This window comes from Micropterus dolomieu, linkage group LG06, assembly GCF_021292245.1.
Source record: "Micropterus dolomieu isolate WLL.071019.BEF.003 ecotype Adirondacks linkage group LG06, ASM2129224v1, whole genome shotgun sequence".
In the NCBI taxonomy this organism is placed as follows: Eukaryota; Metazoa; Chordata; class Actinopteri; order Centrarchiformes; family Centrarchidae; genus Micropterus; species Micropterus dolomieu.
The window spans coordinates 2,966,874-2,979,507 of record NC_060155.1 but is presented as its reverse complement, the minus strand read 5'-3'; the positions used below and the strand labels follow the sequence as shown (position 1 = coordinate 2,979,507).

Sequence of the window (12,634 nt, the reverse complement as noted above, 5' to 3'; positions counted from 1 at the left end):
CTGATCAGCAGAGTATCTGTTATCTCTGCTCTGTGGATGAACATAAAGGCCACGACACAGTCTCAGCTGCAGCAGAAAGGACCGAGAGGCAGAGAGAGCTCGAGGTGAGTCGACAAAACATCCAGCAGAGAATCCAGGACAGAGAGAAAGATGTGAAGGTGCTTCAGCAGGAGGTGGAGGCTATCAATGGCTCTGCTGATAAAGCAGTGGAGGACAGTGAGAAGATCTTCACCGAGCTGATCCGTCTCATGGAGAAAAGACGCTCTGATGTGAAGCAGCAGGTCAGATCCCAGCAGGAAACTGAAGTGAGTCGAGTCAAAGAGCTTCAGGAGAAGCTGGAGCAGGAGATCACTGAGCTGAAGAGGAAAGACGCTGAGCTGAAGCAGCTCTCACACACAGAGGATCACAACCAGTTTCTACACAACTACCCCTCAGTGTCAGCACTCAGTGAATCTACAGACTCATCCAGCATCAACATCCGTCCTCTGTGGTACTTTGAAGATGTGACAGCGGCTGTGTCAGAAGTCAGAGACAAACTACAGGACGCTCTGAGTGAGAAATGGACAGACATCTCACTGACAGTGACTGAAGTAGATGTTTTATTGTCAGATCCAAAGCCTAAGACCAGAGCTGGATTCTTAAAATATTCACGAAACATCACACTGGATTTAAACACAGCACACGCAAAGCTGTTATTATCTAAGGGGGACAGAAGAGCAACATTCATGGAAGAAGAAGAGTCATATTCTAGTCACCCAGACAGATTCACTGACAAGCTTCAAGTCTTGAGTAGAGAGAGTTTGACTAGACGTTGTTACTGGGAGGTGGAGAAAGGTGAGGGAGGAGTTTTAGTAGCAGTAGCATACAAAGACAATAACAGTTTAAATGAAAGATTTGGCGATAATAACAAGTCTTGGGCATTAGGATTTTACAAACGTCGTTATGAATTCAGATGGAATAACGTCACATATGCCGCCTCAGGTCCTCAGTCCTCCAGAGTAGGAGTGTACCTGGATCACAGAGCAGGTATTCTGTCCTTCTACAGCATCTCTGAAACCATGACTCTCCTCATCAGTCTCAAGACCACATTCACTCAGCCTCTCTATGCTGGATTTCATCTTTATGGTCCCACTGGAAACACTGCTGAGATATGCGAGCTTAAGTAGGCAAACACTGCTGAACTGAAAATACATGATCCTCAGTTGAGGCATAATAGTTGGCTTGTTTATAGTATATAAAATATAGTAATAGTTTGGCTGTTTTGCACTCTGTTTTCTTTGCCATGGTACCTGTGCCTACTAATGCTGATTACGCAGTTAATCTTACGTTTCTAAGTAAGTTAAATACTTAAAGTCCTGCTTTTAAATATTCAATGTCTATATTTACAGGAAAGTTAAGTACTATTGTTTTCAGAATTTGGTGACATTGATCCATTAAGTTGCTGTTCTTTCAAATTTGTACATCTGACATACTCTGCATGTGTACTGATAAACTGTATATTTTATTTCCATAATTAGCATTGTACATCTAAAATTTTGGTATAATCCAGTTAAATGTAAATTTTTTCAAATATTTTAAGTACAGTACTCAAATAAATGTATTTAGGTACCTTGCAGATGTTTAAAGGCAGATTTCTGTCATTGTGTTAGATCTGACAAACACAAACTGACAAACTGATGGAGAATTTAAACTGTATATTTTATTTACATAATATAGTGGCATTTTGCAGCTAAAATGTTAAGTATAATCCAGTTAAAGTAAAGTACATCACTCAAATAAATGTATTAAGGTACTTTGCATACTGTTATGTTTAAAGTTAGATGTCAGCATGCAAAGTGTTGAGGCAGTCGAGTTAAAGCTGGGTAGGTTGTTTATATAAATTACAATTTAAATGCCGATAATCATTGGGTCAATGTCTGTTATTAAGTGCCCATTGAACTTTAATCTTCAATCTTGCCCCTTGTCAGGTGTTTGCAGATTCTCCGCTAGAGGTCGCTCTTTACATAATGTGTTCCACTGTCACGTTTCCTTTCAGCCTTTACTACCATTTAGATACCCTATTTTGTTATTGTTGTAAACCTAGATCTTCTTTGTCATTACCCACATAAAGAGAGCAATTCATCTCCTGTGGGATTCAGATTTGATTAAGTAATTATATTTTCATCATTAATATTTATTATTTTAGGTATTTATCAATTTTATTTAGTTATTTATTTGTTAAAATGCATCCAACATTAAAATACACCCTTTACTCAAAATGACATTCTGATATTAACCTGTTCATTCATTCATTCATTCATTCATTCATTCATGTGCTGATGGAATAACCAGAATCTTTTTTTCTTCCTTAAATCTTTTTTTGAAAAGAAAAAAGGAAAATAAAGTGTACATGGGACATAAGAACTTTGTCACGTATTGCATATAAATATTTTGCAAACATGTCATTTGTAATATATTTATAACAGTTAGTTTGCTGTCAATGTAGAGTGAACTAGATGTATGCGTGTTGTTTTTATGCTCTGAAAATGCTAATCCAATAAATCTTTGAAGTAGCGTCTATGTTGTCTATGTTGATTCCACATTCCGACTTAAGAGCACTGAATATTAAATTGGCCACAAAGAACAACTCTGTCATAGTTTAAAACATGAGTAGATAAAAATTCAGGAAGTTCTGATAAAACTCCTCCAAGCGATTTTGGGAGGCGATCAATGATAGCAAATATATAGGTTGTAGGCCGCCAAGGAAGCAAATTCAACACAGAGTTACTTGATGACATTTAATATTTTTCCCATGCACGCTCACTAGTCCACGACCACTGACCCTGGGTTGACTAAAACAATCATATTGAGGAGATCACAGTTCAGCTAGCCGGCTATGGTCAATCACATTTGCAGATAAAATCAAATCATTCAAAATAAAAGTCTTACTTGAAATTGGTCTCATATTTCAGAATGCCACTTTAAGTACTGGGTGCTGGAATTGGTTTATTTGTCTTAATCCTAGATTCTTAGGATTTCTGTGTGGGATATGCACGTTTTGGATTACAGGTCTATGCGTTATGATTGCAGGAATAAAAGTCTTTGGAATAGCGATAGGAGGAGATTGCTTTACATTCTGGTAGGTGCAGCTAGAGGTCGACTAGGCAATTGTCAGTGTCAATGAAGCAGAGTTCTGTTCAGTGACAGGTGGTGTGTCCAGGTGTGCTGCATGAATGATTAGTCAATCACGTTAGTCATGTGGGGAGGACTGCACCACATGCTGTATGTGAGCAGCTAAAATTTCTGAGCCCAGTTTGTTTGGGTGAAGTCCGTCTCTCTTAAAAAGAGACACTCTGCCAGAAAAGATTACAATTATCAATAAAACACACACGGTGAGCCCTGCAGGCGGACTGGAGCCAGTCGTGGAGGCCAAGGAGTCTACTGAAGCGGCCAGCACCGCGACCAACTGTGGGAATGGGACCAGAGATAAAAACGGACTTTCCACACTGCTTTAAAAAGTTAAAAAGACGGTTAAAATGGATTTTGTCAGCTCAGACTGCTGAAGAGCTGACTTGTTCCCACATGGAACTATTGTCATAGAGGACGGGAGCGATGGCGTCAACTCCTGGAGTTTTGTGAGAGGTAGAGTTAAACAGATACTCCTGGTTATAAAATCTGTTTCCACATTGTGCGCTGACTGAGGATGGGTTATCTGAGCAGTCTAGTGTGCACGTAAGGTTTTAACTGAAGAAATATGTATTTAACAAACCAATGAACATATTCTAATACTATTTAATGCAATGCAAAAACGTTGAACCACACTTCCGGATCCTCAGCCTCTCTTTCTCAGCATCCTCAGCTCTACTATCACTGCTCCACTATTTGAGGTTTCTCCTATTTCTGGTAGCCATTCATCATCATCACTGCCACTAGTATTATCCTTACTTGGTTGGAATTGGCTCCACTATCTTGCCTTTCTATTACTTGCTGCAAGACACTAAATCAGAGGTCACTAATAGGCACTTTATTTTAGTTTACTTAAATTTAGAATTTATTATTAGAGTAGATATTAATTATCCCTCCAGTTTGATGTGAAAACTGAAATATTATTTGATTTGAGTCCGTTGTTGACTAAACATGTTGATACAACTATACGTTATGGTACTGAATGATAACGCTAGGGTTAGGGTACATTAAGTATTTTCAAGAAAAACAAAGTCTCAGTAATAGTTAATTGTAGTTTAAATAAAGCCAGCTATGCATAATGTCCAATTTAGTGGACAGATGATTATTCGTAATTTCCTCCCAACATAAAATCAGTACTTAAAGTTTAACAATTGTATTACTCCTTAGTAGTTGTTAGAAGTTACCAAATTTTATTTACCTGCAGGAGTCTCCTATAATTGGAGGAATGGCAAGATTTACCTGAGCTGCTGAGCGTTTCTGACCGTCCGTCAGCCATCTTGGGTTTTGACAAATTTAAGTTGCACTTACAATGTCTTACCAGAGGGTGGCAGTGTGCGGCATGACAGACTAGCGTCCACTGTAGTGGCTGATTTGCAACTAGACTATCAGAACCTCTGCCCATGCAAGTAAACGGCTTTGAATAGCTGTCCACTGTAGTGACCACTATGCGTGAAAGGAAAAACCTTATAATCATCGAATCCCAATCTGAGTTTACGTCAAACGGGCATATTGCAAACAATGTTACAAGGTTATTTATTTGTCATTATACAGCACAAGGTTGTATAATAAAACAAAATTTGTAGTCCCTTCAAGCTACATTAAGTGTATATTAAAAATGAAAGTGTAGTTCGAAGGAGCAGGCTGCAGTATCTGTAAACCGTGCCGGTTGCTGTTAGGCTGTTTCTGGATTTATTATATTAGTTTTAGACTTTTATAAGGCCTTGGATTCCCAAGAACACATTTTTCAAATTTGGTTTAGGTACTTATTTCTGTAAATATATCAAAACACTTAATTAAATATGGTACCTCACCCCAGTTTCAATTATCTCGAGGTGTTGGTGTTAGTCAAGGCTGCCCGGTCTCATCATATTTTATTTTTTCCTTACTGCTCAATTCCTCTCCACATTAATTCATGAAAGAAATATTTAAGGTATCTCTCTTGCAGGCAGACAGATTACCTCAACTCAGGCAGCTGATGACACTACACTTTTTTTTTGAAAGATTCAAACCAAATTCCTGTTGCCCATAAACACTTTGTTATCCTCTGCAGCATAAGGTCTTTATTTAAACATCAAAAGTGTGAGCTGTAACCCATTAAACAATGTGAACACACTTCCTTATATGGCATTGCAAGCTAAACTTCTGCCCTATCATCAATAAAACCCAGAAACCTCTGGCTCCAGAGGCACTTGTCCTTAAGAGGTTGAACTCTATTAACAAAAGCTGAAGGTATATCCAGGCTAACACATGCTGCACTTGCCTTAAATGTTGATTCTATGGATAGGATGCTATTTATTCTTATTTGGAAAATATAAGGGTAACACTAAACCGCTTCTTTCTCCTTGTCTGTTGTTGTTGAATGACCCCATAATAGGGAAAATATGTCTTTTATACAGCCCTTCAAGCCAGAACAGAAGAATCAAGAATTAAGTCCAAGACATGTTTACCACCCCATATGTAATTCTTTACTGGGGAAGATCTGTTTCAGATGTCAAGTGGAAAAGTTTGGACCATAACTTCAAGATATTTCACAAACAAACCTTGACTGTTTTAAACTTCTCCATCAGTGCTACCCTGCTAAACATTACTTGCAAAGACTAAGAAATTACATTGATATCAACTGCTCTTTCTGTGATCTTCAAACAACTTATTTTGGTGCTGTCTCTGTACTGTTACTTTTTGGAAAGACTTTACACAATATATCCGTTGTAACATTCTGTCCATTTTTCATTGCTGTACAAAGATGTGCTGTTTTGGCTTTTATGATGCCTGCATTTTAGAACAAAAACAGTATTTATCATAAATCTTTTAATTATATTAGCAAAATTTCACATTCAGAAAATAATATTTTGTAACCGCAAATCTTTATTTAAAGTTTAATGAATGAAAGGCAATAATGCATACAAACTATTCAGCACTCTTAAAACCCCAAAGCCTATTTAAATTTTATTTATTTACAACTTAACCCCTCCTATATTATTTTTTTTATATAGTCTATGGTATATCTATGTACGTTGTCATTGTACTGATGTTGCAATAAAAAAACATTCTGTGCTCTCCAGTTGCAACATTTAATGAAAGTGCTATATATGTAAACAAGTAGTTGCATGTAAAGAAGATAAGTTAACAACAGCAGCCTCATGAAACCATACAAGTTTGATTTACAGACCTTCACTACAGTTGAGCTAGCATAGTATAAATCGCTAACTGCTAACGTTACGAGGTTAGCCTTGTATGTTTTTTGCTCAAAGTAACAATAAGTGTTGAATCGTTTCATGTTAGTCTTTTTGCACTAAATTATGTAGAGTAGTATTACTAAGGATATGTATTGAAACGTATTAGTACCAGTGTTGTTGCTGCTATTTACATTCTTCCCAGACACAAATTTAAAAAATGCATCAGAATGTTCGAGATGCTGCATTAATGTGTGTGCAGGATTTTACTGCTGTAGATATTACAGGTTGAGCTAATTCAAATAAGCTAGTAGATAAAACTGTCAGACAAATATAGTGAAAGTTCAGTATTTGCCTTTGAGGTATAGTGGAGTAAAAGTAGAAGTTGCATAAAATGCAGTGCAATGCACTCTTCTTCCTGCTCTCAAACAGCAAGGTGAAATGCCTAACCTATAAACAAAACCAACATTTGTAGACAGCAAGGCAATATTGTTGTGGAGCAGAGTGCAAAGGATTCTGGAATAAACAATCTTGTTCAAGTGTAACAATGAGTAGGTGGATAGTATATGTACAGTATATACAGTGTCTCACAAAAGTGAGTACACCCCTCACATTTGTGTAAATATTTGATTATATCTTTTCATGTGACAACACTGGAAAAATGACACTTTGCTACAATGTAAAGTAGTGAGTGTGCAGCTTGTATAACAGTGTAAATTTGCAGTCCCCTCAAAATAACACATCACACAGCCATTAATGTCTAAACCACTGGCAACAAAAGTGAGTACACCCTTAAGTGAAAATGTCCAAACTGGGCCCAAAGTATCAATATTTTGTGGCCACCATTAATTTCTAGCACTGCCTTAACCCTCCTGAGCATGGAGTTCACCAGAGCTTCGCAGTGCCACTGGAGTCCTCTTCCACTCCTCCATGACGACATCACGGAGAGACCTTGCGCTCAATCACCTTCCATTTGAGGATGCCCCACAGATGCTGTACAATATGAACAACTACTAAATTACAAACACACAAAAAAATAGTAAACAGCATACAGGTGGATGTTAGAGTCAGAGTCACGAGGCTATTGCACAGGGATTGTTCTGCCACTCAGTGTCTAAATTCAACTATTCATCCGAGTAATGGCCTGTGGGTAGAAACTGCTCCTGTGTCTGTTCATTTTGGCGTACAGTGCTCTGCAGTGGTTAGCACTGTCGCCTCACAACAAGACAGTCGTGGGTTTGAACCCAGGCCTTTCTGTGTGGAGTTTGCATGTTCCCTGTGTCTACGTAGGTTCTCTCCAGGTGCTCCCGCTTCCTTTCGCCATCCAAAGACATGCAGGCTAGGTTAATCCGTTGGGTTAATTGGTGTCTCCAAATTGTCCTTAGGTGTGAGTGATCCTGGTTGTTTGTATATGTGAACTTCAGGGGTTTGACAGATGGGTCTCTTGAGGAGCAGTAGTTTGTGTAGAGGGAGAAGAGCAGTGGGGATTGCTCAGTGCTAATTGTCCAGGTGCTGGATGTGATGTTCTCCTGCTGTCTCCTGTCAGTCTGGAAGTTGGTGATCCACCTACAGGTGGAGGCTGGCACAGTGAGTTGGGTGTGAAGGATGATGGTGTTGTCACAGCCCGGCTCATGGACTGGACAAAAACAGGAGACACACTGGTAAACAAAATAACAAAACGATTTATTAAGAAAATAAGTGAAACCAATGAGTGGGAAGAGTCTGTAAAGTCAGCAGTGTAGGGAGTGGATGAGTGAAAATGTGCTGCATGGATGTTGTGCTGTGAAAACAAAGACAAGAAACCAACCAAACAAAGGAAGCTGTGAGATGAGTGCCAATCAGGTCTGCAGCCCTGGAGACAGAAAGCACACCAACAGCAGTATGAACCCTGCAGAGGGGCCGTCAAAGTGTTAATCACTGAGCTGAAGATACAAACAGGATCCTTGCATATGTCCCTGGAGAGTCGAGGTGCTGCAGGAGTCCTGCAATTGTCCAGTCCCATGTAGACTGCATCATCTGCTGACCTCTATGCCCGGTTGGCAAACTGCAGGGGATCCAGCAAGGGGCCTGTAATGTCTTTCAGGTGGGCCAACACCAGTCACCAGGGCAAGTAGTCATTTAATCCTGAAAGAGAGGGTTTTTTGGGGACCGGGATGAATGTGGAGTGTTTGAAGCAGCAGGGAAGATCACACAGCTCCAGTGATCTGTAGAAGATCTGTGTGCAGATGGGGGGGGGGGTCAGTGGGGGTGTAGGTGGCTGGCATGAAGTGTGAATGTGGGCTTCTCAGACCTACAGTAAAACACATTCAGGTCGTCAGCCAGTCTGTGGTTTTCCACATGGGGGGAGGATCTGTCTGTTGTCAGGATTCTGTCCCCACATCTGTAGGCCTCCTCCTTGGACTGACAAAGCTGCTTGAGTTTGGCTGTAAACCAGGGTTTGTGGTGTTGTAGTTGCAGAAGGTTTTAGTTGGCACACCTCACAAAAACTGATGTAAGATGTCACAGAGTCAGTGAGTTTGTACAGGTCTGTGGCTACAGCCTCAACAACACTCTAATCAGTGCCGTCAGAGAAGGCCTATAGTTCCAGCTTTGACATGTTGATCCAGCTTCTCACATTCTTGACTACAGGCTTACTAACAGGCCTGAGGTGGGATGTAGCGGAGCAAAATAAACGAGGAAAATTTTACAGTCAGTGAATAAAGTCTAAGTGAGAACTACATAGTTTCTTGAACACTGTGACATTTGTGCACCAAGTCTCCGATGCAGGATTGTTGACTGAAAACTGTTCTCTTGTTTTTCAGAATAGCTTTTGCTTTGCTGCTAATTATAGAAATGTGTTTCAAACTGTACGTAGACTTCAGCAAACTGTGTGTTATACGATAATGCTGTATTATTATACTATAATAGTTGTTTGTGTTGTTAAATCCAGCCTATATATTCCACTGTAATCACCAAAGAACTTACTGTATATATCTCTGTGGTAATTACATTGTTTGAACTGTACATCACATGCACATAATCTAATCCTATCCTGGGCATATCAAATCATGGTTTTAGTTATTGTCCTACCTAACCTAGAATTTCTTTGTGTTCAACCTCATTAGCGTTAGCATCCTGATGGCCATCCTCAGGTCACCGGCAATAGCTGAACTATTTGTATGGAGACACCTTCACACCTTTACAGACCAGAACCAGTTTCCCCAGACAGTCCCCCTCCTCCATGCATGTAAATTGTGTATTCAGCTCCAACAACTGCTACAACAGAGTTGAACAAGTAACTAATGACTTATTGTTTCATTATGTTATTACATTATTGGAGTTTCGTCATCTGTACAGTAGTGATTAATGTAACTGTCTTTCATGTATTTGAATTGTTGTAATCAATAAAAACTCTCCAAATCCCCTGATTCTTAGAAGAGTTGACCTCCTAAAAGCTGAAGTGACCAGTGTTTTTAAATTAACTTTATTGTAAAGAAGTGTTAAACACTCAGTAGCCTATCTCTCTCAAACCGCTCTTCTTCCTGGAATGAATCTCTTTTGACAAATTCAAAGATTATGCTCTCAACGTACGTTACAAGTAAAAAAAAAACAATAAAACATAGTAACTTCATGGTCTATTTGATGATAAAATGATGGAGTGCTTTTCACTGTACTTTGCATCCTCTGGTGTCACCAACAACTTTCAGAGTCAAAAACTTATCTCAGACATCTAATTAGTCCTACAGAAAGAAGACTGATGTTGCCATGGCTACCCGCAGCGCAGACCACCACGGAAATAAAAAAATATAGCTAAAAATGTTGTTTAAATACCAAAGGTGTTTATTTCACACTGTAAAAGTGTTAATCTGTGATCTACATGGTGGTCTGAATCTGAAAACCTAAACACGATTGCTTCTGTCTCCGCCCACATAGCTGCTGCGGATAAAATCGCTGTTGTTCCTTCTCAGACTGATTCTCGCTGAGGAAACATCACCTCATCACTCTCCTGATTATTTCTCCAGGTTTTTCAGGTAAGTTGTGGATCTTAAACAGAGTTACTGTGGCTGTAATACCTTGCTAACATGCCAAGAGTGTAAAAACAATGTTATTGTAACATTTAGAGGAAGTTAGAGTTCTGTGTTGTGGAGAGTAGAAACGGTTATAGTGAGTCCCCACTTGGTAACAGAAGAACCAGTGGTGGCAGAAGTAGTCTAATCAGATCATTCACTTGAGTAAAAGTACTGATACCACACTGTAAAAATACTCCACTACTAGTAAGCCCTGCATTTAGGTTTGTAGATATGTCAGCTATCACCAGCAACATGAATCAAAAGTAAAGGTACCCCTGGACAGGGGCGTAGAACTAGGGGGGACTGGCCATGTAAGTATAAATACCATAGACTGTGATAAATATTTTTTTTTTTTTTTTTTTAGAAAAACAGAAGCAGGGATTATAATTCTACAAATATTTTGTGTAAAGTGCATACTTTCACAGTTTTTATAGCTTTTTTGTTTCGGGATGAGGTTATTGTTTTAATATATGACTTATATTCTTTCTGAAGTACAGAGGATATTGGTTTGGCATTAGCAAATTTAAAAAAAATAATTAAAAGTATTTAGTCTATAAGATCACATTCAACATTCATTAAACCAAAAATTACATTCTTATACAGTAGTCGAAATAAATATTATCAATTATAAATCAGGGTAAAAATGATGCAAAATCTTTAAGGAAATATCCCTGACTTTATTCACCAACATATATTTGAGTCCACACTTCCTTCCAGCATATCCAGAACATAAGTGTTCCAGAATGCAGTTAGTACTGCTATAAAATTCTTTTGAAACAAAATGCGGGTATTTATATTGCTTTTGGAGACCATACTATCAAAACAGCCATTTCTTAGCTATGTTTCTGCAGGCTCAAGAGGGTAGCAAGTTAGGGAGAGCGTCAGAATATCGCAAATTGTTGAGGAGTTACTAGAATCTTTTAGCGATGAAGAAATTCTTCATAATTAAACAACAATCCTTTCTCCTTAAACAATCTGCCCACCAAAATAATTTGTCATTAGTCAAAGCCAGTTCTAATAAGAAAGCAAATTTATTGTTAGATAAAAAGTCCCTGTTAGTCCAAATATAATATCTATGTGGTGAAAAATTATGCTTGTCTGTCACGGACCAAGTGAGAAGTACTGTTTATGAAATTTAGACATGGCAACAATAATTTTATCTATTCTGTAGTGGCATAAAATATGTGACAAAACATGGTGCGACACACAGTTACAAAACTAAGCAGGGTTTTTAAATAGTGCTTGATCCAATTAGTTTAATAAATAAATAAAGTATTGTTTAAAGAATTGAAATCTAGTCCGCTGGGTAGCTAATAGCTAGCATACATCGCTAACTGCTAGTTAGCCTCAGTTTGAACTTAGTGTGAGCTGTCCTGTCAACCAGTGATAGGCTACCTAATAAATCTGGTAAAAATAATGATAATTTTTGGACCAAATAATGGAGAGTAGTATCCACAAGTATCAGTATTGGTAAGCAGTATCGGTATCTATGTATCAGTATTTGCCTCTAAGGTGTAGTGGGGTAGATGTATAAGTTGCTCAAAATGCACTCTCAAAGAACAGCGAGCTCTTCTGTCCATGACTTATATTTCCTTGTTCCCTCCCCTTCAGATCTTGAGGATGGTGTAACCAACCTGTAGTGAAGTGCAGGAGCTGACAGACCCCATTCACTGCAGAAACACAAGCTGTTTGGATCAGAGCTCAAACTGGTTTGAGTTCTAAGAAAGTGAAAGTCAGTCGTTGCCACTGAGAGGTGAGATGGCGCAGAAAGTTCAGCTGGACCAGGAAGCCTTCTCTTGTTCCATCTGTCTGGATCTCCTGAATGATCCGGTGACTACTCCCTGTGGACACAGCTACTGCATGAACTGTATTAAAACCCACTGGGATGAAGAGGAGGAGAAGAAAATCCACAGCTGTCCTCAGTGTAGGCAGACCTTCACACCGAGGCCTGTCCTGCTGAAAAACACCATGTTAGCAGTTTTAGTGGAGGAACTGAAGAAGACTGGACACCAAGCTGCTCCTGCTGATCACTGCTATGCTGGACCTGAAGATGTGGCCTGTGATGTCTGCACTGGGAGAAAACTGAAAGCCCTCAAGTCCTGTCTGTTCTGTCTGGTCTCTTACTGTGAGAAACACCTGCAGCCTCACTTTGAATCTCCTGCCTTTGAGAAACACAAGCTGGTGGAGCCCCTCAAGAAGCTCCAGGAGAACATCTGCTCTCGTCATGATGAGGTGATGAAGATGTTC

General features: G+C 39.1%; 2 protein-coding genes across 4 annotated transcripts in view; one reads left to right on the top strand and one right to left on the bottom strand.

The window, feature by feature from the left end:
- LOC123972852 (tripartite motif-containing protein 16-like) overlaps positions 1-1,181 on the top strand; it is a 12,711-nt gene extending 11,530 nt beyond the window's left edge. Inside the window, exon 2 of the mRNA XM_046052573.1 lies at positions 1-1,181. Within this exon, the coding sequence (XP_045908529.1) occupies positions 1-1,166 (1,166 nt within the window). The 3' untranslated portion in view covers positions 1,167-1,181.
- Positions 1-12,634, bottom strand: part of LOC123972848 (disco-interacting protein 2 homolog C) — a 459,676-nt gene that overhangs the window by 434,767 nt on the left and 12,275 nt on the right. The gene's annotated exons all lie outside the window — the stretch shown is intronic.